This window comes from Stylophora pistillata, chromosome 6, assembly GCF_964205215.1.
Source record: "Stylophora pistillata chromosome 6, jaStyPist1.2, whole genome shotgun sequence".
Taxonomy (NCBI): Eukaryota; Metazoa; Cnidaria; class Anthozoa; order Scleractinia; family Pocilloporidae; genus Stylophora; species Stylophora pistillata.
Genome location: NC_142524.1, coordinates 29,073,777 through 29,100,576, shown reverse-complemented (window position 1 = coordinate 29,100,576; position 26,800 = coordinate 29,073,777). Strand labels below are relative to the sequence as shown.

Here is a 26,800-nt window from a genome sequence, read left to right as displayed (position 1 = left end):
TCTCTTAGTTCTTGTAAACCAGTGTTTGCATCGAGAGAAATTATGTATTTTACAAAATATGCAGAAGTTTGAGAATTTCCTCTATATCCTAGCCCTGGCCGCTGGTTGTTGCATTTCAGTTCCTCTGAGACTTAACGAAATTAATTTCAATGGCGATTGTTTACTTTTTGGAAAGCTGGATATTCTAACAAACACTATATTCATGGGAAGTCAAGCGTACTGTAATCTTACATTCTTCTCTTCTTTGAGTAACGCTATTTTGGCGATTTTTCTCGGATTGGGCAACTGTTGCTGTAATATACACACCTACAATTGGAGGTAAGGTGCGAATTAAATGAAACCGATGGCAAGTTTAAACGATTGAAATGCTGTTTTATTAATCGTCACATATATTCATTAATTTATATTTCGCTTTACAATTCTCTTCTCCAGATTAACAATTCCCTCTCTAACATAGATTCCATGTTGCCGTTCGTCTGATCAAAGACCTTAAAAATGTGATATATAAAATTGCAAAACAGAAGCACAGAAACATAGAACTAATTTATTTGTTGAAGAGTAAACAAAGCTAGGTTAAACATACCGCTTCCTAATTAATTAACCCACTTTCACTCTTTATCGATCTATCAAGTTTACAGGGTGATACGAAAACTTTTGAAAATTTTGTTCTAGTTAAGTTTTCAATTACGATTTTTGACTCACACTTGACAATTTCTCAAGGTACTTAGGTATATTTATGCCCCTAATTGTATAGCTGGTAGCTAATCCAAAATTGTCAGCATAGCTATAATTATTGTTTGATTTTTTAAAACTGTCCAATTAAGGATTAATTTAGATAGTTCGAAAATATCAAAATTAATCCTTAATTGGACAGTTTTAAAAAACTGAAGAATAACAGCTTCACTGAACAATGCCCTATTACAACTAAAGAATTAATAAGGAAGAGGACTTGTCCAATTTTGGAAACAATTGGATTCAAAACATTTCTCCGACTGGCTTTCCTCAGAATGATTTTCACTTCACAAATTGGACAACATGTAGTCCTATTACACATACTAACTGTCAACTTTGACACTTTAACAAGGAATTATCAGTATTTGTATCATTAGCCCCGCTCTTCTTTTCTTTCAACCTTCCATCTTTTCCAGTGTAGTGTATTTCAAATTCATGGCCACTATATTGGCAGCAATTGCATGGATCAACTGTCTGGTGTGTACTATATTTATTGTCACTGGCTTCAACAAATGGTGTAACTCTGTAACCAACAATGGAAACATTGAAAGGTGTGTTAAATCTTAAGTTTATCTCACAAGCTGCATTATTTTGGTGGAACAGACGGTCCTGTAGTCCTTCAAAACCAGCTGCTTGTCGGTCTCAACCAGCCAAGCCATTTTTTTTTTTTTTTTTTTTAGATGAGGATGGTGCAATGTTGAAGAGAACACTTGCCATCTGTCACTGATGTGTGTGTTAAATTTCTGCTTCAGGCAATTAATGTATCACATGCAAGCTGAGTTTGTTGATTCTTCTTCCTGCTTTGAAGATTTAAACCTTCAGCACCCAGGGGTGACCAGCATCTAATTTCTCCCCACAATATCACCCTTGGATCACCTCCCTCTTAATCTAATCATAACTATTTGAACAATGATGATCTCTGACTATTCACATGCAAAGCTTGTTTCATCTACAGGTGCAAAAATGCAGAAAACTGGGATTGGACTGTTTACACACCAGCTAGCATTGATGGTAGCAACTTTTACACCCACCTCTTTATGGCAGAGGTTTGTGATGTCATTGAATATGAATTTCAAGACAATATTAACATTGGACACTGAAAAATTGGTCCCTAATTCTTGCAATGTCTTCCTTGTGCTGTAAGACAAATCACATAATGACTGATCATTTGAAAAAAATGTTAATTTGGTTTCCTAGTAAGTACATTTAAATTTGAAGAAAACAAACCACCTGAGAGACTAGTCATCAAGCGCTTTGTTTTATAGCAAAACAAAGACAGAAGAATTCCATGAAAGTAAACAAAACGCAATGATAGTTTATATTTTAACAGTATCTCACACCACCCTTCATGATACTTTGTTCAACTGCACCAGTACCCAGCAGTCAACATTCACAAGCATCAGTGAGTGCCCTTTACCCTCCAATGTTAAAAAAATTGGCAATATTACTCCCTCAGAGACTTTCCTGAGGACAAAGGCTGATAATTTCAAAAGAAACTGTTTGGGGCTGCGTTGGTGGGGGTAACAAAATAATTTGGATATATCAACAAAGTTGAAATGGTAAATTGGCCACCGTAACGATTACAAAAGCTGACGTTTCGAGCGTTAGCCCTTCGTCGGAGTGAATTTCCTGAAGACAGTTTTATTGTTACACACCATGTGACCTCTAAGTAACCAATGAGAGGGTATGCTGTCAATGAAAAAATTCCAACTATATAACAGAAAGTCCTATTCTAACAATCTTAAAAAAAAAACGTTAATTCCTTATTTTTTTGTTTACATCAGGTTGCATCATATTCTGCTCTTGGGATTTGGTTTATCATCGTAATGTTCTCTGGTATAAATTTCAAGAAAAACTTGTTCAAGATGAAAGCTTCTGAAAACTACCTTACCGATGAGAGAATGGCATACTCATCACCCATCCAAGAAATTCCTTTCTATGAGGTTACAAGTGACAGGGGATCAAGATATCTTTAAACAGATTCTTCTGAGTTGGCAAATGTTAAGAAATGTTTCTGGAACACTGATAATGTAGATATTCATTGAGTAAGAAAACCAAATGAGAAGTTTCTCATCCTAAATTATTACTAACAATATAAAATAACCTTCTTTTAATGCATGGTAAACCTATATAGTTATTTTATAAAAGCAAAAGACCACACTTTCTATCCCCTTACCAGCATACAACCCTCGCAGGGTGTCATTTACTCCAACATAAGTAGAACACTGTGTGACCCACTGAATGCTATCCTTGCTTTCATCATTAGCATAATTCACAGATTTTCATTTGTTGCTTACTGCTTTTGTGGATGGTGTATTGAACCTTTTTTCACACAAGGAGAAAACTCTTAACTTGCAGCAAGCCAAGCAGAGATGGCCAGCTAAATTGACCCAGTCACTAAGAGATTGATTACAAAGTTATTAAGTAATCAAGAGGAACCATCAGTGAATTATGTGTGTTAAATCATTCATCATCATCTTTATTTGCCTTATTTTAACAATTAAAAAATAGTTAATTACAGCGATAACAGTTAGAAGGCAAGGAGACCCAAGAAGCCACCAGGCTTATGGGAGAGCCACCTCACTTACAATAACAAATTAAGTAAAGAAAAAGTGCTGCAAATGTGCGGCTTGGCCAATTCAGTGATAATTTAAGTAAAAACTCTTGCAATTTCTCTTTAAAGCTGAGAAAGTTTGACGAACGAGTGACTAAAATAGGGAGAGAGTTCCAAATTTTAGGACCTTGGTAGAGAATTGTAAACTGCTTGACATTAGTACGGCACAAATCCGTTCGATAATTACTGGCTGTTCTGATACCATAGTTGTGAATTTGGCTATTCCTTACAAAAAGATCGAGAAGCAATGGGGGCAATAAGTTATTTTTGAAGTAAAACATAAATTTAGCGATTTCAAACGTATTGACTCGGAAAATATCTAAAATTCCTAGTTTGGAGAATAAAGGGGCAGAGTGGTCTCGATTGTCTGAGTTGGTGGTAGCCTGCACAGCTTGCTTTTGCAAATAATAAATTCTATTTAAGTTAGATACGTATATTCAACATAAATAAAATTTTATTGAACTATAATCACACGACACAAAAAATAAACTTTATTCTTTTCTTTCCATGAAGCACAAGCCTTTGTCTGGTAGACTGTCATAAGGGCCCATATGCAGCACACTATGTATTCTAAGAAATAGATAAACTTTTATTGCTATTTTTCTCTTCTGAGAAATGATATAGTCTATTCTGTTTTATTAAAAACTAGATCATTGGATAATGCAATTCAAGACTTTTTATTGGCTTAACCATTATGGTATATCAGCCAATATACCATAATCTACAAATATGGCAAGCGTACGTGTCAGATTAAAATTAAAAGGGAGCTAAAAATTGAATAAAATTTAATTTAATTTAACGTTTTTAATAAAACAATTATTCCACTCGCGCTTGTTGGATATGAGATGATTATAGCCAACTTGGCGCTAGGGGCCTCGTTGGCTATCTGTCATCTCATATCCAACGCGCGCTCGTGGAATAATTGTTAATTAGAGGATAAGATCCTTGAGCTGATACATGTCAGACCAAATGACACTTAACACTTAAACTCCCAAAAGTGACCAAGCCAGAATTTCTCCTTACAATATCAATCAGACAATAGATAAGAAAGAAAACATCAAATGGGGGATCGTTAGTTGATCCAATACCAATTTCTCCAAACTGATAACATAGGGATTGTATAGTAGACAGTATGGAGAATTACTTAAGAGATCTTGGGAGTGAAAGGGTCAAGAGAAAATCTGTCAGCATGAGCTTGCCAAAATGATCCCAATGAAGAAGTCTTTCTCTGAATTCAAAGGATGTTTGCTTATTTGCATGAATATCAGGCCTTTGTGTACATTCTGTGGACTTCTTCACTTTGTACCCTTTTGGTCAAAACTTAGCTGGACACTTTTCTTTAATTTGAACCTGTAGAAAGCAGATTTAACCATTGATGAGTCAGTAAGTACCTCTCCTCTTCCATAAAATACTTCCGGAATGGAATACAAATAAATTGTTTGTATATATTATTTGATTTATGTGGAGTCATCTATGATCATTGCCTTGAAGTCGTCTGGAGTCCTCCACACAATCGTACAATATGAGTCACACATAACATAGATAATAACAAACAGGCTGCCCAACTAGATGCCTAATGAGAAAAGAAATGTAAGTATGTAAGAAAGTGAGAAGAAGAATTCAAACAAGTCACAAGTCACCTACTCTAGCACAGAGACAATTTGCACAGACTGAAAATAACAGAACTTGAAAAAATTAAGGACATTTTGAATTTTCAAGTTTCACACATCTACTTTGTCCCTGCAAAAAAGCAGCCATGGAATAAGCCTGTAAAAATTTCCTGATATCAATTCATTGAGGTGTACCCCCTGAGATTATGATCATGGCTTAACAACAAATCTGAAACATGTACCGGTAGTCTTTGCAAGGTTGACCACTAGTATGGGAACGATCAAGCCATTACAATTATAATGAGCAGAGAAGACCTTCATAAGGGATGCAGTGTATTCAGACCCCCCTCCCATTAGAGTGTTAGCTACAACTAACAAATTCATTGAGTGGAACAATTGACCAAAGGAACCAGGAGGGTGCCTTTGACCTGGTTCAACTGTTAAACCTACCTCAATTTCTTGTAGTGATCTATATGAATTCCCACAATCACAATACTTAGGGATGAAATTTTTCCAATCCATTGAGTGAATATGATTCCTGTTGCATCTACAGAAAGGAAATGCTAAATGACCTTAAGTTTTACAGACAATTTATCAATTAATAAATGAATGAATAAAGGCTGATAGTTTCAAAAGAAACTGTTTGGGGCTGCGTCGGTGGGAGTAATGAAATAATTTGGATATATCAACAAAGTTGAAGTGGTAAATTGGCCACCGTAACAATTCCAATGGTTACGGTGGCCAATTTACCACTTCAACTTTGTTGATATATCCATAATAAATGAATGGTCAACAGTAAAGAAAATTACAGTTCTGATCTCAGCAGCAAAAGGGATAATACTGGTTCAACATGCAGGAATGTGCACTAACCTGTTAATGACAAAGGACTTGCAAAATTCTCGAAATCCATAGGAAATAATCCAAGATGATATAAATACAAGAACTGTAGATAATGATATAAGACCAAGGACTCTTGAACAATTGCTCTGTGACCTGAGGAAAGAGGACTTGGATTTGTTCACAATCTTTCTTTCAGTAAAACACAATATATGCATTCATTCCAAGGTTACATCAAGTACACTTTTCAGGAAGGGGGAAAATGATGCTAAATTCCATTTGGAGTACTCTCGTGATGCAGTGAGGAAGGGGTTTAAGATTAGGCAGGGAAAATCTTTAGAGTTGAAAATCACAGAGACTTTAATCACGGCAATCCTCAGTCTAGGAGAAACCATCAAAGAAACACTTTAATCACCATGTCCAACTGCACAACTAAATTGGTCTCCAGAGTCATCCCATAAGGAGAAAGCAGGAGCCAGGTATGTCATGTTACCTGATAGGGTGTAGTATGTAAATATGAAACTAACAGAACACATTATTCCGCACTCTGTAACATGATAGAGCCATGCGGGATATTGGGAGAACAAAAGGAAAGTATATAAATCACAAGCCAAAGGCAAGTGATTTCTAAGTTTTTCCAATGATCTCCCAACATCCCAAGTGGGATGTTTCTTGTTTGCTTAGGCTGGCAAAATATCGATGATAAAAGAAAGACATTTTATAGAATATGTTGTCTAGCACAGCATAGCAAATAGATAGATTTGTTCACAACCTAAGCCAAGCCAGGGTTTAAATTTCTCAGGATGTGACACCATTGTCACATCCTACTTAGGGCCTGTTTACATGGAGGTGGGGGACCCCAGGTAGGTGAGGTAATCTGCCTAGGTGGGGTAACCGCCTCTCCATATAATCTCTCATTTTTATTTGATCATGTTTACATGATAGGTGGGGTAACCCGCCTAGGTGGGTTGCCTGGTCTGCCAGGTAGGGTAACCCTGTCAGCCGGGGTCGCATTTTGCCATGTAAACAACTCAAGGTGGGGCAACCTGCCTAGCCAGGGTCAAGTTCATGTTACGTTTGCAAGCACACCAAAGCAAGCCAAATTTGAACCAGAACAATATGGCCGCCCGCGCTTACAAACCTGGCGAGCTTTTTCGCCGGCTTCATCTGTGTAACGTGCAACTAGAGCGATAAAAATCAAGCATATTCTGGGATTAAGAGTGAAAATGACCCAATGGAGTCCCAAGCATCCACTGTCAACAACGTTACTTTGCCTAATCGGCCGTGGATAGCATAAGCAGCGCAAGGCAACAAATGCAACAACATCTAGTAATATCACCCCGGGACCCAAGGGTTGTAAGTTTGCATGTAAAAGTGGGCCATTTTTCGACCACGGCTAGGCGGGTTACCTCACCTACCTGGGGTCCCCCACCTCCATGTAAACAGGCCCTTACTCAGAAAATAGTTTCAGACCCCCCAAAATTGGTAGCATTCACCTGGAAAATCTTTACTGGGAAATACCTTCTAAAAATCTCTGTGTCATTGGTGACAACAGTTACATGAAATAAGTCCTCACTCAAAAAATCCTACCACTAGAAAGTCATCCAAATGTAAAATAGTTTTGCAACAAAAAAAGCAAGCTAATGAATGAGTTGCTAAAAAATAAGGATCCTAAGGTTTGCACAAAGATTTCTGGGATTGCCACGAGGCAAACACTGCAAGTTGCTAAAAGGAAATAAGTGGCAAGATCATGACACCGATTTTACCATAACCCTTAAGCAAGGAGATAAGTTTATGCATCTTATTAGATGTTTTGTTGTGTAGTATCACTGAGTATTTTTAACAAGTTGTGCCATATTTTGACTTGCCCTACGGGCTCATCAAAATACAAACAAGGAGTAAAAATACTCAGTGACACTACACAACAAAATGTCGAATAAGAGATTTATTATCTAACATGCCAAATTGTTATTTCAGTATGGGTGATACTTCGCAGATATTTCTAGAGTACAAATATTGCATGATATTTGTACTCATCTCATTTGTACATCATCTGTTAAGTCACAGTTGGATAATAACTATTTACACAATAGAGTGTTTCAGTCGAGGAACTATCAGCTGATAGTTGCCCTGCAGAAATTTGATGTCCTTAAAACAAATATGCTAGTTCTAAGAACATCAAATTTCCAAGGGGCAACTATCAGAGCGGTAGTTCCGAGACAAACACTCCATTGTCTTTATTGTTCACCACTAAGTTTTCTTCTGTGCACCAGTTGAAAAACAGTCAAACCCCACTAAATGCAGATCAAACAAATATTTATTCATGCGTACAGCCTGTCGCAAATGTCAATAATTCCCAACTGTAAATCGGCTAAATAATACATTATACCTGTCAGAAAGTCACTGTTTTTCCGATCTGCCTAACTTCGCAGCCGTCAAATCATTCAAAAATTTTCACGAATGAGTACTATCCATCCGGGTATTTTCTGCAGACAGGCACTATGGGCTGAGAGTAGGGAATTTAAGCAAACCACGATGGTGACAGCAACAAGAATGTGGAAAAAAAATAGATCTAATTGGCAGAACAATAGCCCAGCACGTGCGTTTTAAAACTTTGTACATTTCTTAGCCGTCCTTTGCAAAACAACAACGTGAAATCCCTAAAATTTGCCTCGTCTGCAAACCAAAACCACGGCGGAAAATTATTTTAATTTACATTTGAAACTCAACACTACTTCTATGCGTTGTGTTGAGTTTGAGGTCTGGTGCCCTGTGAGACGGTAAACACATGCAGCCATTTGTTGCCGTCACGACTGCTTAAGTTCCCCAGTGTCGCTCCAAGGATGAACACTCTTGTGTCACGTGATCAATTTCAACCAATAACAATCTGAGAAAATTTGGTGGTGAACTATAAATCTTGTTAGACGTTTTTTTGTGTAATATATTGTTGAACATTTTTACGAGTTGTGCCGTAACGAGTAAAAATACTCAGCGATACTACACAACAAAACGTCTAATAAGAGATTTATTATCCAACACGCCAAATTGTTATTTCAGTGCGAGCGAATTTCGCGGATATTTCTGGAGTACAAATATCGCATGATACTTCTACTCGTCTAGCGCGTTATTTGTACTTTACGAAGCGCAATTAGATAATAATATTATATTTCACAATATATTTAGTGGATATTCAAAATCGTGTTTTGGACGTAAAAATATCGTTACGCCAAATACTTAGAAATACTTGCTGCCCGACCCCAGATACCTTCGCGAAACCACAGGTTTGCGATTCATTGCTGAAAGCTCATTTCTGGCATTTGAACAATATACTTACCCATATCTTCCTCCTCTAACGAAGCTGAGTACACACAATGAGCATAAAACCGCTATTAAGTGCAAACATGTAGGCAAATAGCACCACCAAAGGGAAGAACCTTGTAGAATTCGAGCTCGCTCATATAACTTCGCGAATAACAAACACTGTCCAGCGCACAATTTGATGACTTCATCTAGCCACAGACAGGATAAAATCCCCAAAAGCATCGACAAGAGCAAGAGAACAACTTCACTAAGATGAAATTGATACTTGAGACTGGAAAGTCCCGTGAAGTTTAGCACCATTGTACCAACTTTTCCTTTGCGACCGACAATCGTGGCAACCTCACCAGTCCGCCATAATAATAATTATGAAAAGAAATGAAGTCACAGAGGGAGACTGGTTTCTAATGGTCCTAAACAATAGTTCTAGTTCTCGCAAACTTACTGCAATCAAACTTGGACTTCATAAAAACATGTATTTCTCTAATCTTTATTAAAAGGAAGGAGTGATATTCGTGAAATTCCACTATAAAAAGGGAAAAACAATATATACAGATTATAATATCTATTCATCAGATATAATCAGACAATCTTCCATTGATATATAATCATTCTATACAATCAGATTTTATACCCCTACAGCTGGCAAGTGGCTTTATCATGTTACAGAAAACAAAAAGTCACATGCCGGCTCTATGACCTGATAAAGAATCCACTCAGCACTCAGAAGGGAGAATCAACTATTAGATATGAGGGGTTTAAAAGGCTAACCCTTTAAATCCCAGAGGTGATTAACATGTAGCTTCTCCCTAAAATATCTGTACATTATCCAGCAAACAGGTAATGAGAAGATGTTGTTATCTAGCACCAAATTCTCACAACTAATTTACAAAGAAATGTGTAGCAGCTAGAGGAAAGAATCAACAATCAGATCTTGGAAGTTAAAGGGTTAAAAAAACACCCAGCATATAATTAGAGTAGATCACTAATATTACACTAAACAAGAAATTGTAGCTTTAAGGTGGCTCGTACCGGTTTTCATCTTTTTGATGGTTTGTAACTTTGAAAGAATACAACAGAAAGACTGACCAAGGCCAGTTGAACACATTTACGGGGTTGAATTACATAATCATTGGTTATCCAAAATTGAGGAAACCGGTACCAGCCACTTTAAGGTGGCTGGTACCAGTTTCCTCGCGCGGGGAACAGGTCACTCCTGCGTGACGCGCGAGAGAAACGTGCGAAAGAAGCGCGAGGAAAAGTTTACCTAAGAGCGCGTATTTGATGTGTTGATAATAATAATAATAATCATAATAATAATAATAATAATAATAATAATAATCATAATAATCATAATAACACCTTTATTTAGACACGATAATGTTTAAAGCTGAACAGCTTGTGGGGTCGTGTGTAAATCTAAATAAACTCTAAATTAGATAAATTCAAATGATGATGGTTTTTGAGAAGAGGGGAAAACCGGAGTACCCGGAGAAAAACCTCTCGGAGCAGAGTAGAGAACCAACAAACTCAATCCACTTATGACGCCGTGGAAGGCGAGCGCTCTCACCACTGTGAATGCAGGAGAAAGAAAATAAGATAAAGAAGACGATTTTCGGAGAAGTAAGGGTTGCTTCACTTCATATCTAAAAGAAATATTCAACCGATTTGAAATCTTGCGACGGCGAAAAAAGAAGAACTCAAGTGAACGATAATCTACCTGAAGTGAAAGACGACTTTGAAACTTCAAGGAAAATAATATGATGTAGCCAGAAGTCGTGTGTAGGATTTTTAAGATGTGCCCGGGAGGCTGTCTTTGACAGCTGTTTAATGATTTTCTTAGCAGTAAAGGCGAATTTACGTATGTAAATATCAGATCGTAGGCGCTCGCACGAGCACACGCAATTGTCAGCGGTAGCTATAACAGATCATGAGCAAATGTCGATCTTATAGAATCCAGATTTTTAAATGCGCGAGAACGCGCGTGGAAATTGCTAAACTCACGACAGCTATTCGGCATGAAAACAAGTCCGGTGACCCCTTCTTTTTATTGTTCCAATATGATAATAACGTCGAAAGGAATCATCAGGAAAAAAAACTAGAAAATTCTACGGAAGGAAATTTGCGAGGTGTGAAAATTGCCTTTTTTTCTAGATTTTCTGAAATTCCGCTACGTAGAATTTTTTTTAAATCTTTGTGCATTTTCCTTTACAAGAGCCAAATGCAATCACTGACAAAAAACACGGGATCACCGGGTTAGTTTTCGAATTATTTAAGCCACAAGCTAAAAAATGCGTCTGAATAAGCCAATGAAAGCGTTGCCATGGAAACTGCTAGTGACGAAATTACACCTATTTTTGGATAACCAATTATTATAAAATTCAACCCTGTAAAAGTGTTCAACTGGCCTTGGTCAGTCTTTTTGCTGTATTCTTTCAAAGTTACAAACCATCAAAAAGATGAAAACTGGTACCAGCCACCTTAAAACCAGTAACTACACTGGACTAGCTAGCTAGTAATCATGATTTTCTCTCCCTGCTTTGCAATTCTAAAACAGCAAAACAAAGATATCTCTTCTTTCTGCTGTGGCTGTTAAAATGTACAAAAACTGTAAACTTATAACCAAATAAATGAATAAAAATAAAAATATTTCTTTTATATCCACTTTCACTCCTTTTATAGAAAACAATAACACCGTCCAGGGATGCATTTGATTAAGAACTGCATTTGATTAAGAACTGCCTTCCGGTCGAAGATTTCTTCGCTCCTCCATTTCCTTGTTTGCTTACATCTTCCTTTGCCTATACAAGGTTTCTTTTAGTTCACACAGCCAATTTAGTACAGATTTTGAATGCAGAATTACTTTTTATGGATACCTTCAAAGTCCAAGCGAAATATTTCATTCTCAACTTGGACCTTTCAGCCAGGTGGAAGAAGATACCTATCCGCTCGCATTTCGCTCTATCCAAACCATGAGGTCAGTTTTACTCTGACAAGAATTTCAACTAGCGGTGACGTTTAATCTAATACTAGTCTTGCTATTAACCACAAAATTATTACATTGTGCTCCGTGTGTCAGAAGAATGTCCGCAGTAATAACCAAGCTATTAAATGTGATATGTGTAAACATTGGTGCCACATCAAATGCGGCGAAATTTCGCTTCGTGAATACCGACGATTGCAAAACATACAGAATTTCGACTGGGCTTGTCCATCTTGTATATCTACCCTAAAACCTTTACCTTTTGCTGAAATGAGCAATAGTCCATTTTACAGGTGTGTGCTTGGTTGCCAAGCCTTTGAATGGGAGTGAGGCTAGAGATGACCTTGTTATGATACAAACCTTGCTGCCTTTCAAATGTAAATCACTTTGTTATCATGCTAACTAGATAAAGGTCTCTATCACAACAAGGTCATCTTTAGCCTCACTCTGAATCAAAGGCTTGGCAATTAAGCACACAACTGTAAAATGGCCTATTTAGACTCCAGCGATGGCTCCTTCACTTCTCATGGTCATGACTTTTGTACTGAACCGGCTTCTCAACAGACATCAGATTCTGAAGATTACCTTGAGAACCTCTCAAGGATCTTGAACTATTCATCCAAAGATCTAAGAGTTGCACACTTGAACATTTGTAGCCTTCCAAATAACATTGATGAATTAAGACTCCTACAGAGAATATGTGGATTTGACATTTTGGGAATTTCTGAGACCCATCTAGACTCTTCTGTTCCTGATAACTTCTTGCAAATAGATGGTCTCCAACTTATCCGACGTGACAGAACTAAATGCAAAGGAGGAGGTGTTGCCCTGTACTATGCTGAACATCTAACGGCTGTACACCATAAAGATTTATTAATCAGAGATATTGAGACCATATGGATACAGGTGAAATTCCCAGCCCACACTACTTTATTCTCAGTTGTTTACCGATCTGAACTCACAACTCAGAACTTTTTTGAAAACTATTACGGCGTCCTTGAGAAAGCCTGGTTGAAAACAGACAATATTTTCGTCCTTGGTGACTTAAACTGCTGCATGTTGGAAGCCCAAAACAATCCTGGCTCCACCTTAATTACATCTAAAACGAAGAATTTGCTGAGGCTCTTCGAAGATTTTAAAATGCAAAATGTTATTGTTGAACCAACTCGCATAACTTATTCCACAATTTACTGATTGACCTTATTGTTACCACCAAGGTGGATGTTGTGCGATGTACAGGAGTAATGCCACTTGGAATATCCGACCATTGCCTAGTGTATGCTACGCTTAAATTGGGCAGCAAAAGACCACCGCCGAAGATTATTCGCACCAGAAATTTTAAAAATTTTAATGCAACGAATTTTAAGGCTGATATTGAAAAGATTCCTTTTCATAGACCTTATTCATAAATGGCCGCCGCGCGGAAACGGCCTGGTTTCGAATGCATGAAAGCGAGGCTTGGTAGGCCAAGGTTCACAGATCAAAACAAAACCACAATGGCTTCTCACAGATCTTCTGATGGAACTGTGCGCGTGATACTCACAGAAGACGATATTCCTGGAGCTTCCTTAGCTGGTAGAAATCCTTCTTCACTGAAAAATGACGAGCTAAAGTTTTGGTTGAGATGTCGTGGCGATTCACTCAAGGGTCTTAAGACGAAAGCACAGCTCGTAAAACGGTGAGAGCTAAGTTCGTGAGTGATATCACATGGAGTTTAGAGTTTACGAAAACGTGCAGTTGAGAATTATTGCTTTATTATATTACAGAGTCCAAGACTATGTTGAAAATGGAAGGGATAAAATGCTGGTTGACCCTGATGGAGATAAAATTTACACGAAAAGGAAGGCAAGGTTTTCGAGTTTACTACCAAACGATTATGTCTCTCCTGTCACCTCAAGTGTGAAATACCCGAGCGATGGATGGGGAAAGTCGCTTGAAAGGATGCCGTGTTTCACAAGAGCCGAAATGAACCAGCACGTGGCAAATTCTGGAAAGCGAGTTGCAAATGCCGAGCACCACTCAATTCCAACTAATTTAAAGAAGGCAAAAACATTTCTGAAGGACGAATACCTTATAATTATGTATTGATGTATTTCACATACACCTAACTTTGATACAACTTGCCAATATTCACATTTTGTATCAAAGATCAGCTGACTTGCAAGCTCCAATCAATTATGACAGTGATTACCAGCTAAACTTCTTATAATCTCAATTGTGAAAGTGAGTGATCTTCAAAGGTAGACTCGTGTTTGATAGAATCTCTCAGCTGTAAATATTTATGACAACTACCAGTATATATATTCTTATAAACCTAAGAAGGTGAATTTGTTATAATAATATTTTATTAGAGCTTGATTGGTTGGAAAGAGTTACAGTTCAAATTTCCTCACAAAATATGATCAGAAAAATTTTGCTCAAGTAATGTCCTTAAACTATTGAATAGGAACAAATTTGAAAGAAGAAGTTATGTGGACTTAAGAAATGAAATGTATATGTTGTAGTTCAATTTTATACTTGGTTCAAATTTTATTTTCCTTTGTTCTCAGTCATGTTTATGTATGATAATGAGTTGGAAACAAAGGAAAATAAAATTTGAACCAAGGATAAAACTGAACTACAACATATACAAGTGTTGAAAGGCATTAAAATACATGTTGTGTTTACACCAATCTCTTGCATAGGAAAAACAGCACAAATTTTATTTTTATTAACAACGAGGGGTATTTATTAAGTTTATGTTAATAGGTCAAGCACTGATGAGGGGATCATGCATATTGCACAACATTGCACACACACACCACATTTGATTTACTACCCCAAAATAGGTGAATGGAATAACCCCATCAAATATGCGAAAATTCTTCACCTTGTTAATGGCCCTCTCAACATGGATTCGCAAGCTAGCAATTTCTTGTGTTGCAATCACATCTTCGGCTGACATCTGCTCAGATATTCCCAAGAAAGGGGGGATGTTTAAGGAGACTCCTAGGGGAAGAATATCATCAATGGTGAAGCCTTTGTCAGCCATCACAGTGTCTCCTTTCGAAAAGGGAAGATTCAAAAAGCCACTCCGCTCTACAATTTCCCTGTCAGATATGCTTCCAGTATACAGCTGCCCAATAAATGTGAAACCCCCTTTAGGTGAAATCCCCACTAATGCCTTTAAAGTGGTATGGTTCTTATATGAACTAAAGAGCTCACTATTTAAAAGGAGGCTACTAGGCATTTCACAGCACACCTCTGTGCAGTCAATGATTACCCTTGTGGTAGGATACTTTGCCTTGAAATCATCAGGCATTGTCTCATTAACTAGTTCTCTGGATGGCCAGATATTAATATGGCCAAGTTTTAAATACAAAAAGTTTATCCAGGAGATAAAGATGCGACTAACAGTTGGCTGAGAAATATTAAATAATTGGGCTAAATGCAACTCAGCAAAACCTTGTCTCAACCTACACAAAGTGAGAAGGAACTCGTCCACTGGTTTTAAGATCCGTGGTCTTCCTTTTTTCACAGACTTGGGGGTGCTATCAAAACCTTTTCCAGACAGCCAATAGTTAATGTTCTCACCCTGCTCACCAGGATCCAAAAATTCGTACAGGACCATCATTGTTTGGTAGTTTGGAAAGCCGGTGTAAAATGCTACTAGTGAGTCATTTGAGGCGATGTTTTTAAAGGAAAACAACCGCTCCTCACATTTCTCGTATTTCCGCTCAAGATCCACAACTTTTTCTTTAAGTTTTGAAACCACTTTCTCCAGTTCTTCATTATTCGTTAGTGCTGCGGCAACTTTGTCCTTAAGCTCAGCTATGCATGAATCTTTTTCTGATTTCTTGACAAAATCAGTGCTGCACTCACGCTCCTGTGTTGTGTTTTCCATTTCCACTGTTAAGTCCGCCATATTTGTTGATGTAGCATGCTCACTGATAATTTCGCTGCATTCGGTGGAAGAATCCACAGCCTCCCTAACTTCAAGCGCTTTTTTTTTTGTCGCTGTTGTAGCCGTACAGCGTGGTGTCGGTGGTGCTCGTTTACGAGGCGAACTTCGCTTCCACACGAATTGACTCGGCACAGCTCCTGGTGTGGGGCTAACTTTTCCACTAAGACTTCTCTGCAAATCTTCTTTCCTGAAATGCCTGGAACAAACTCTAGTTGCCCCATTTAAGGAAAAATTCGCTCCGATATCTCTTCTTATAGCATGAAGCCATCGCTTTTTTAGGTTTTCCTCCTCTGGAAAACGGAAAAAAGAAATTTTTTCACCCGTCTCCTTGTCCCGCTTGTCCTTCTTCGTACAGAGCGGGACACAGCAATTTGTCGGCATCTCTAAGGCTCTTCACGCGGAAATCTTTCTTTAACTCAGGGATATCCCGTTTAGTGACTAAGAAATATTTTTCCTGCCAATATCCTCAAAACCTTTAGACTACTTCAACAATATTATTTGAGAAATTATACGGTCACAAATGTGCTCTCCAAGAATTTTCTGGCCTACCAAGCCTCGCTTTCATGCATTCGAAACCAGTCCGTTCCCGCGCGGCGGCCATTTATGAATAAGGTCTATATCTTGGAAATTTTCCATCACAAAGACGACGTGCTCTGGGGATGGGAACAATTGTTTAAAGATATATGTAATGCTCACACCCCGTTTAAGGATGTGAAAGTGAGAAGTGTGTCCGCTTCGTGGATTAAGAACACAATTAGGCACAAAATGAATCGCAGATTTAAATTATTCAAAGAGGCAAACCGGACAAAGGATCTGCCTACGATTCTCCAAGGACTTAATGCCGGCCAACTTGAGGAGGAAGTCGTATGACACAGACTTCGAGAAGCCTAATATAGTTCTTAATATAAAGAAATTAGTTGTCTCTATTTTAGTCGTCTCCGCGTTACCTACTCCCAGTAAAAGGGGACTACAGTACTCAAGATGAGGGAGAACATAGGCCTTGTATAAACGAACTAACACGTCCTTAGAAATAAACTTACGTATTCTCCGCAAAGCCGAAGCCTTTGCGCATCCCTTATTCAGCTGTTGCTTTATGTGCGCTTTAAATGTTAATTTGCTATCTAGGACCACCCCTAGGATTTTGAGTGTATCCTTTGTATGGACATTAGAATCATTAAGATGGAAATCATACTGGTATGAAGACGGGCCAATAGCGATAGTGCTGGTAGATTTCCAGAAAGCGTTCGACTGTGTCTCCCATAATGTGCTATTACGTAAATTAGAAAGTAATTTTGGAATTAATGGAGTGCTACTGGACTGGCTGCGCAGTTACCTTGACAATAGAAAACAATGTACTGTTTTAAATGGTATAGCGTCAGATCTTAACACTGTTAAAGCTGGAATACCGCAGGGTTCCGTTCTAGGCTCGACTTTATTTTCTTTTTACACAAGTGATTTACCTGAAGCTACAACTACTGCGACAACCTACATGTATGCTAATAATACCACCCTATATTGCATTGGCGATTCTATCGACACAGTAATTACTGAACGAGTTTGGAGATTACTCATTTGACGCGCCATGCCCGTGGCTAATTTTCAAAAACAGTATTTTGATCGTCTAAATTACTTTTTATAACACTAAAACTAAGACTATTTCAGTAAATTTCACGAGGTTTTTGTATAAATATAAAAGTGTGTTGAGTAATCTACGTCACAATGGGAGGGACCGTGACGTAGATTACTCATTTGACGCGCCGTGATCGTGGCAAATTTTCAAAACCAGTAGGTTTATCGTATATATTGCTTTTTATAACACTAAGACTAAGACTATTTCACTAAATTTCACGAGGTTTCCGTATAAATATAAGAGTATAAAAGTGTGTTGAGTAATCTACGACACAATGGGAGTGACCGCTGACCGAAGATAAGTTGGCCGTGATTACGAAAATTAATGGCGGAACGGTTTTCAAATCGTAATTGCTCGCCCTAGAATTGACTTTCAACTAAAATTATTATTGAAAAGGCGTTATTAATCACTAAAAATTCATATAATTATAATGAAATAACTGAATTTTTCGGGTTTTCAAATTATAGGGCGGTTTCATCAGAGTGCTTTTTTAAAGTTTCTTTCTTTCTGAGATTAATTTTTTCATTTTGAAATATACTCCTTTGTAAAAGGGGTACTCATTACAAAGTTTAAGTCGCCTGCCATCCTGTGAACAATCGCAGAGCATGGGCCACCCATAAAACACATAAAAGTACACAGGCAGACCAGCCACATGCCTAAAAAAAAACATTAAAATTAGATCAAACTTGATGAAGCTTATGAATTGGATCTTTTTGCATGTGGCAGACCAGCCACACGCCTAAAAAAAAAAAAAATTAGATCAAACTTGATGAAGCTTTTGAATTGGATCTTTTTACTTCACTGTCATCCCCTCTCATTTGTACAACAAAAAAACAATAAAAATAATTATAAGTGGATTCTTAGAGTTCTAGTCAGATAACTTGACAACTAGCACTTAAAAAGGATGGTCACCCTCATGTGAAAAAGCCCTGGAACAGTATAACTACAGCATGAAGCAAGAAGCCATGGGGAGTACAATAACACACAATACATGGGTATATACCATAATATATAGATTTAACCAAGCCTAAAAGCAGAGCTCCCAAGTTCAAAATATTAATGACAACATAAAAGATGTGCATTTGCCAAGACTCGCCTGAGTCACCCCTCCCTTAGGCACGTACATACGTATGCTCGGTCAGTCACGTGACAACCAAACGAAAAGAGGTTGACCATAGTCCATGGGTATGGGGGCTCTGCCCCATACCTAAGGAATATATATGTCTTATTAGACGTTTAGTTGTGTAGTATCACTGAGTATTTTTACGAGTTGTGCCGTATTTTGACGAGCCCATAGGGTGAGGCAAAATACAAATAATGAGTAAAAATACTCAGCGATACTACACAACAAAACATCTAATAAGTTGTTTATTATCCAACACGCCAAACTTTTATTTCAGTACTGGTGAATTTTGCGAATATTTATTTGCGGGGAGTGCGTGACAGAATTATGCGAAGCGGAACGGAATTGGCGCATTGTTGTGTTGCTGTTTCTATTTTCTTCATTAAATGAAGAAATTTTCTGGTCGTCAAGCTGTTTTTCTTCGTTCGATTCATCTAATAGACTTTGACCTATATTTGCCAGCCATTCTGACTCTTCATTGTCGAAAATATGATTCAAATTGTCCGCCACTTTATTTTTTTCTCATAACTACAATCCAATTCTTCACTTGCGCGATGCGAGAAAACCTGTTTAACGGTACTCTACAATAGACGAGTACAAATACCGCATGATATTTGTACTCGTCCATGGCATTATTTGTACTCGTCTAAGTGTAGTTGGATAATAAGGGGTATTACCCGCTATTACATTTACTTCTCCCCCCTTGATAGGATACCAGCTCATCACAAGGTAACCCACCAGCATTCTCCTGGGTGGAGAGAAACTTGACAAAAATAAAATATTCTGCCCAAGAACACAACACTAGACAACAAGCAGTCCCTCTTTTTTCGGAAAAGTCCATAGGGCGAGTAAAAAAACAATCTGTGAAAAAATTTGACGTTAGCACATTGGGGGGAACTCTTGGAGTGTTGCTGATGTGCCGCAGGGGCTCCATGAGTTAGGTGCTTAAAAAGCAGGGACTGTGGACTAAGCCTATGACTTTTTTTTTCCCCGTGCAACAGACCTCACCAGAAAGGAAGGACAGCTGTTAGTCTAACACAACACCCCGTCCCAGCCAGTTCTCCAACCCAGGCCTCTCTAATCCTAAACCTAACCCTCTGCCACATTTCACATAAACATAGAATTTCCTAATATCCAACATGTTAAGAGTCTTCACTTAAAAGGCATGCCTACCTCAGTTGATAGTAACAAAAGATATGAAGAGCTCCCATTGCTGTACTTGGGAGAGAAATTTTTCCAATCCATTGCATCTATGTGTTCATGAATGCATCTGCAAAGATGACATGGTAACAGTTTTTTTTTTTTTAAATAGTAATCTAAATATAACAACAGGTATTATTATCCAACTACACTCTGTAGAGTATAAATAGCACCCAAGATGAGTACAAATATCACACTGCATTTGTACTTCATATAACCGGTTAGACAGGTTTACTCACATTGCGCAAGTGATTAATTGGATTGAAGTTACAAAAAAAAAATGACAAACAATTTCCATCAGTTTTTGAACAACAAGTGGTTGGAATGGCTGGTGAATGTTGAGCCAAGTTTACTAGATAAAGCAGTTAGACGACAATGAAATTTCATCATTTATTGAAGAATATAGGACAGCAACACAACAATGTGCCAATTCCATTCCACTTTGCATACTTCTGTCACGCACTCCCCACAAATGAATATCTGCGAAAATCCCCCACACTGAAATAACAATTTGGCATGTTGGATAATAAATAACTTATTAGACATTTTGTTGTGTAGTATTTTGACTGGTATTTATGGAGATGCACAGGCTCTGATAATGGAGGATCATGTCATTTCTTGCTATAATCACCTCATGCCAGATGATTAATATATACAGCACAACTTGTAAAAATACTCAGCAATACTACACGACAAAACGTCTGATGAGATACATATATCTTATTCTAATATTATTCTCGACTATCCTCACTTAACCATTCGACTTCTAAGAGTGACTAGCATTGACGCTCTCCCTATAATAATTAGCTCCTGAAACACCCATTACGGTTGCAAGCGTAAAGGAAATGATCACCAACTTAAGAAGAGCTCTTGATATTAAACAAATTCTTCTTGTCAGCACCTTGGAATTGTAAAGAGAATAGTACAGAAAACATGTATACTCATGTAGTGTGAATGGTTAAGAACCTTGCAAGTAAAAACACACATTTTTTACCATTTTCTGCTTTTCCTTGACGCTGTCATTATTTGCTGAGCCTTAGGCCTATAATTGCTTTATTTAGTATAATCCTTCCGACAGATTAGAATTCTGTTGTACATTTGTTTTGTTATTGAAATCATTGTTACAATTGTTCTGATTACTTATATTGAAATAAGCAGACAGTCTCTACTAGGATTTAACCAGTTTAATTAATTCAATCAGTAAAAACTTCTTATCTGTGTTATGAAAAGCATTATGCCAAACATAATAATAGCATCTTTTGTGCTATTCAAAAACACAAGACAGCCATTTTGAATTTTTGTACCCCCACTACAATCACCTAGCACAAGGTGATTATAGCAAGAAATGATGCAATCACCCATTATCAGAGTTTGTCCTTCTCCATGAATACCAGAAAACTTGTAATAAAAGTTAAGGCCATTTCAGTGTGGATTAGTAACAAAATTAAAAGCAAGAGTGAAAAGTGTTTGGTGAAGTGGGGAGTCCTCCTGGATATAATTACGATTTATTCATTCAAATCATAAAATTCCATGACTATAGTGACTTCCATCGGGACCCTATTAACCTATTGACGTCCAGTGCGCCCGTATGCGCCCATGGGGACCCATACCCTTTCTACGCCTTGTGACGTCATCACTTTTAACCCTGGAGTACGAATTTGAGCACGTACTTGAACAGGTTGAAAATATCTTACAAACGATATCAGAATGAGTGCAATTGAGTGAAGGAGATTGGAGAAATAGCCAAAAAACCATGTAACTTTGACCTGAAAATCTGCATGAAAATCGTGTTCCATTACCCACCTACCTTTCTGAGCATGTGGTTTGAAAATAATGAGTAGTTTCTGAAAAATCTCTACACCAAAATGAAGCCTACTAAATTTCCAGCAAGTGAGGAGAAACTTCAGGCAAGGAGAGGGAAAAAAAAGGGCAGGAGAAGAGAGAAAAGTAAAAGTCGTAAGTGGGGCATTACTTTTCAACCCAAAAACCGAAATTTTGCTTTCTGCGCGTGCCCGAGATTTTCAAGCCGCCATTTTGCATTTGGATCGAAAGGCCGTCGAGTGTTCGAGCTGTCAAGGGGTTTTTGGTAAGTTTGAGCTTTTAAAACCACAACAGTGACCCGAAATCTGCTCGACTAGCTTCAAAACACAGTTTTCCACAAAAGCTGCGGCCATTAATGGGTTAAAGTTCCTCATGACCAATGATAAAGAAGTTGTTAATTCAGGAGATGATGCCACAACAATCATTTCTTTCTCTATTTCTACTGGTTTCATTTTCCACCACTCTCCTTGACTTTCCAGGTTTTTCATAACCAGCATGAACCCCCCTCCCCCCCTCCCACATCACCACATTTGACCAAAAAAAAGTGTCAACTTACTTATTGATGACAAATGACCTGCAAAATTCACGAAATCCAGAAGAAATAATCCAAGAAGATAGAAAAACAAGAAATGCAGAGAATGATACAAGACCAAGAACTCTTAAACCACTGCTACGTGACCTGCAAGGAAAGGATAAAGAGGGTAAGTTTCTAAAGAAACTGTGTTGCTGCATCGGTGGGGGTAACAAGGTAATTTGGTAACATAAACTAAGTTGAAATTGTAAATTGGCCACTGTAAAGGATTAAAAAGCTGACGTTTCGAGCAGTAGCCCTTTGTAAGAGCGAATCAAACTTTTGCAAGGAAAGGAGTCTTGTTAATCCTTAAAAACCTAAGAGCAACCAGCATTTAATTTCTCCTTTCAGTAACAATGCTGAATCATTCAGAGGAGGAGGCGGCGGCGGCATGGCCAAGTGGTTAGGGTGCTGAACTTGTAATCCAGTATCCCAGGTTCAAGTCCTCTACCCTGCCACTCACTGGATTTGTTCTCGGTTCCCCCAGTTCAACTCCTTGGCTGCAATCTGTAAGTAGCCCACTGGTCTGCCTCCTGCCAGTGGGGATTTTCAAGCACTTAGTTAGCCTACATTGTGGCTGAAAAGCCCCTATAGGGGAGCTTCAATTAATGTATTTATTATCATTTATTATTATCATTATTCATTGTGATCATGAGAATAAAGGAAATGATTGCCAACCTAACAGGCTCTGATCGTTAGACAAATTCTCTCGTACGATATCAAAGAAAGTGTAAGAGAAGAGTAAGGAGAAGATGGATGCTGATGAAAGGGTTTATACAACATCATTTTGGACCAGATCTGAAAGGGAAAATAATATCCCAAATATAGACTGCCCCATACTCACTTTCCACACAGATCTGGTTCAAAATGAGAAACAAACATTTTTTATAATCAATGTATTTTAAGGCCAAAAAATGTTTGTTACAATTTAAAAGAAGTATTTGCAGCAAATTTGGGTCACTGGTTTTGTTAGATTTTCCCTATTTTTTGGGTTCCCTGTTCTACATAGAAGCTAGTGTCACGAGACCTGTTTTCCATATTTGGTATTGTACACGAGGTCTTCTTTCAGATTAAAAACAGTTCTTACCGCCATCTTGATCTGGTTTACTGTGTTCCTGGCCTTTTATTTGGAATACACTATAGGTTTCAAGTGCAGTTTGGAATAAATTAATTACTGAATACTATAAGCATGAGTAGTTTTTTTATAGACCAAGAAGAGCTTGTAACCCTGTAGGACTACTGCAATTTGTGATCTTTTACAGTTTACAACTTATGATACAATAAAACAACATTGTAATTCAGGTGGTACTATATGAAAAAAAATTGAGGTACATGTAGCTTTTCATAAGTATGCACAGGCAAAGCAAATCACCTGCAAAAATAATTTATTCAAACTTGTGAACCCAGTCAAAACAACTACATCTCCTCGAAATAACAATTTTTATGCATATCTTTGTTATAAGCTATTGAGTCCTAGAAAAGTTAAGAGCCCAGTTGAAGAGTTAATAGCATTTTTAAGAATGATTCATCTCTATATTGCAAGTTATTATATCGCACGCAGTGCACATGGGTGAGGTGAAGTGAATCCCGTGTTCTGATGGGCTACCTGAATGGGCAAGATGGGCCCATCTTGCCTGCTTAGAATTGCCCGGATTCATTCTGCGCATGAAAAAAATAGAATTAGAACTATGTTCATAATTCTTGGACAATTTTGACAATGGAAACGCAAAAAGCTGCTGAAGATAGTCAAAACGAAGAAAACAGAAACGACCCTCATGAGTTTGTTGTGCTACAAACACAGCTGGCCTTCTTTCCAGCTCTCAAAGGACACAAGTCATTTCTTAACTCTTAAAAAAGCCAAATCTTCTTGCAATATAATAAATCCTTAATTGACCAAGCTTGTTCCGTCAAGATGGCCGAATATTAGCCTCATTCTTTTTTCGTATTTTTATGGATCTCGACTTTGTCTCGGTCCATAAATACGCAAAAAAAGAAGTCAGCCAATATACAACCATCTTGACCTCTCACTTGGTTAGTAACACATATTTATTAACTCTTTTCTGCAATGTGTTATTTAAAAACCGCATTCCTCTCAGGCAATCAGAAAGAAGGAATATTTTTTCATGTGAATTTCTAGTAAAAATGGATGAGTGGTGAGCATTTCAATAAAAATACCAGGGTTTTCAATTGAACCCATAACCCATAACACCTGTCACAGGTGTCACTGGTAAGTGTTACAGCTGTCAAAGCGCTTCGACTAGTAGAGTAACTGCAGAATACCCTGCCACTCATTTACATGTCAATGAATAAGAGTAGCCTCTATTGTGAAGAACGATTCAAGATAACACAATAGAGGCTATTCTTATTCAATAACATGGAAATGAGTGGCAGGGTATTCTGCAGTTTAGCTAATAAAAGAATGCCTTTGTGCAGAGATAATTGAGTTTAGTTATTAAATGTTAGTCAGTTTTAGTTTTCGAAACGAATAGCCTGTCAGCGAACAATCGCTATGCTCCATAACTTCTACACAACGTTGTAGATTCTAGCCCAGGCCCCTCCAAGATGTTGTCTTCCCACATGCTAAAACACAACCCATGCGATTTGAATTGGGGACTCTACGGGCCAAAGATACGTGGCCTTTGGCTTTGTACTCAATTAACTATTACGCATAGAGGTGGCACAGCAACAGCTGTACAAAATTCCATTGAGAATCCAGAAATTAATACTAAGTTTTTCTCCAGTTAAAACACCTTTTGGAAAAAATAAGATATATTTCAGCTACCAGGCTGCAGCCTTCGACAAATTCGTACCATTGCTTAATTAAAATATTAATACAATGGTTGACGATAAAAATCAACGGTAAAACACGATGTTTCGACCGTACTTCAGTCATTGTCAAGTGAATGGAATGAAATACAGTAAATATATGTATATATATATACGTAAGAAATATGAAAAATTTTTTGCAGGTGTAAACAAACAATAAAACTACAAAGAAAGTGCTAGTAAAAAGCTAATTAAAAACCTTAGCATGAATGGAATCAGACTGTACATTGAGAGCAGGTCTTAGCTTGTGAATAAAAAACATCTCAGAGACGAGACAGCCAAATTTGTTCGTGCACTTCATTAAGGTGCTAAAGTTCTTTGTACGATCCTTTGGAGTTGAAGAATGTTTGTCGCGAAAATGTTTGCCAATTGACGAAGAGGAGTTTTTATGTTCTTCAATACGTTGGTGTAGATGACGGCATGTGAAACCAACATAACCTGCATCACACAGGTCACATTGAAATTTGTAAACAAGGCACTGTTGGTTCACAATCGGCGGCTTAGCTTCTCGCAATTTGAGGTCTCGAATTTCAATGTGACCTGTGCGATGCAGGTTATGTTGGTTTCACACGCCGTCATTTACACCAACGTATTGAAGAACATAAAAACTCCTCTCTGTCAATAGTCCATTTTACAGTTGTGTGCTTGGTTGCCAAGCCTTTGAATGGGAGTGAGGCTAGGGATGACCTTGTTATGATACAAACCTTGCTGCCTTTCAAATGTAAATCACTTTGTTATCATGCTAACTAGATACAGGTCTCTATCACAACAAGGTCATCTTTAGCCTCACTCTGAATCAAAGGCTTGGCAACTAATTACACAACTGTAAAATGGCCTATTGGCAAACATTTTCGCGACAAACATTCTTGGACTCCAAAGGATCTTACAAAGAACTTTAGCACCTTAATGAAGTGCACGAACAAATTTGACTGTCTCGTCTATGAGATGTTTTTTATTCACAAGCTAAGACCTGCTCTCAATGTACAGTCTGATTCAATTCGTGCTAAGGTTTTTAATTAGCTTTTTACTAGCACTTTCTTTGTAGTTTTATTGTTTGTTTACACCTGCAAAAATTTTTTTATATTTCTTACGAGTATATATACATATATTTACTGTATTTCATTCCATTCACTTGACAATGACCGAAGTACGGTCGAAACGTCGTGTTTTACCGTTGATTTTTATCGTCAAAAGTTTTAAGAAACCCTTGCTTATAATACAACGGTAACATTGATACAATTTACGTATCCATACCTTCTTCCTTTTCTTGACCTGAGTACAAACACTGAGCTTGTGATGGCAGCTAAGTTGAAAACTATTGGTAAATAGCACCAACTGGGTGATGAACCTCTTAGAATTCGAGCTCTCTCGTACAACTTTGCGAACAAAAGACACTGTCCCCCGCACATTTTCTTCGCAAAATACAGGAACGAAGAAGAGGTTATCTCCAAAATTATCGAAATGATCAAGAGAAGAGTTTCGTTAGCATTAATTTTTCGAGATAAAGATACGATGTTGAAGATCGTCTTCTTCTTCATCATCTTGTGGCAAAACCTGACTTCAAGCCGCAAGGTTGACCGTGAGAGACAGGA

At 37.7% G+C, this 26,800-nt stretch overlaps 5 protein-coding genes across 7 annotated transcripts; 2 read left to right on the top strand and 3 right to left on the bottom strand.

Moving 5' to 3' along the window:
- Nucleotides 1–29: 29 nt before the first annotated feature.
- LOC111338257 (transmembrane protein 179B) lies at nt 30–3,858 on the top strand. 2 transcript variants are annotated; one of them, XM_022944700.2, is made up of 4 exons: nt 30–318; nt 1,149–1,283; nt 1,688–1,778; nt 2,517–3,858. In XM_022944700.2, exons 1-4 carry the CDS (start codon nt 59–61, stop codon nt 2,706–2,708), a joined length of 678 nt encoding a protein of 225 aa, XP_022800435.1. In that variant the 5' UTR covers nt 30–58; the 3' UTR covers nt 2,709–3,858. The 2 variants fall into 2 exon arrangements, with proteins under 2 accessions (XP_022800435.1, XP_088619147.1); XM_088763021.1 differs by lacking the exon at nt 1,149–1,283.
- LOC148729285 (uncharacterized) lies at nt 3,182–9,488 on the bottom strand. Its single transcript, XM_088763022.1, has 4 exons — nt 9,128–9,488; nt 5,827–5,949; nt 5,407–5,503; nt 3,182–4,919 (listed from the first exon to the last, which is right to left on the bottom strand). Exons 1-4 carry the CDS (start codon nt 9,412–9,414, stop codon nt 4,824–4,826), a joined length of 603 nt encoding a protein of 200 aa, XP_088619148.1. The 5' UTR covers nt 9,415–9,488; the 3' UTR covers nt 3,182–4,823.
- Nucleotides 9,489–13,305: 3,817 nt separating this feature from the next.
- On the top strand, nt 13,306–14,766 carry LOC148729284 (uncharacterized). The gene is made up of 2 exons (XM_088763023.1): nt 13,306–13,772; nt 13,861–14,766. The coding sequence occupies exons 1-2, from the start codon at nt 13,504–13,506 to the stop codon at nt 14,180–14,182; spliced, it is 591 nt and encodes a 196-aa protein (XP_088619149.1). The 5' UTR covers nt 13,306–13,503; the 3' UTR covers nt 14,183–14,766.
- A 4-nt stretch (nt 14,767–14,770) lies between these two features.
- Nucleotides 14,771–17,311, bottom strand: LOC148729283 (uncharacterized). Its single transcript, XM_088763001.1, has one exon. It carries the CDS (start codon nt 16,416–16,418, stop codon nt 14,844–14,846), a length of 1,575 nt encoding a protein of 524 aa, XP_088619127.1. The 5' UTR covers nt 16,419–17,311; the 3' UTR covers nt 14,771–14,843.
- Nucleotides 17,312–17,450: 139 nt separating this feature from the next.
- Nucleotides 17,451–26,780, bottom strand: LOC111338258 (uncharacterized). 2 transcript variants are annotated; one of them, XM_022944701.2, is made up of 4 exons: nt 26,463–26,780; nt 22,368–22,490; nt 19,964–20,060; nt 17,451–18,323 (listed from the first exon to the last, which is right to left on the bottom strand). In XM_022944701.2, exons 1-4 carry the CDS (start codon nt 26,747–26,749, stop codon nt 18,237–18,239), a joined length of 594 nt encoding a protein of 197 aa, XP_022800436.1. In that variant the 5' UTR covers nt 26,750–26,780; the 3' UTR covers nt 17,451–18,236. The 2 variants fall into 2 exon arrangements, with proteins under 2 accessions (XP_022800436.1, XP_022800437.1); XM_022944702.2 differs by lacking the exon at nt 19,964–20,060.
- Nucleotides 26,781–26,800: the final 20 nt, after the last annotated feature.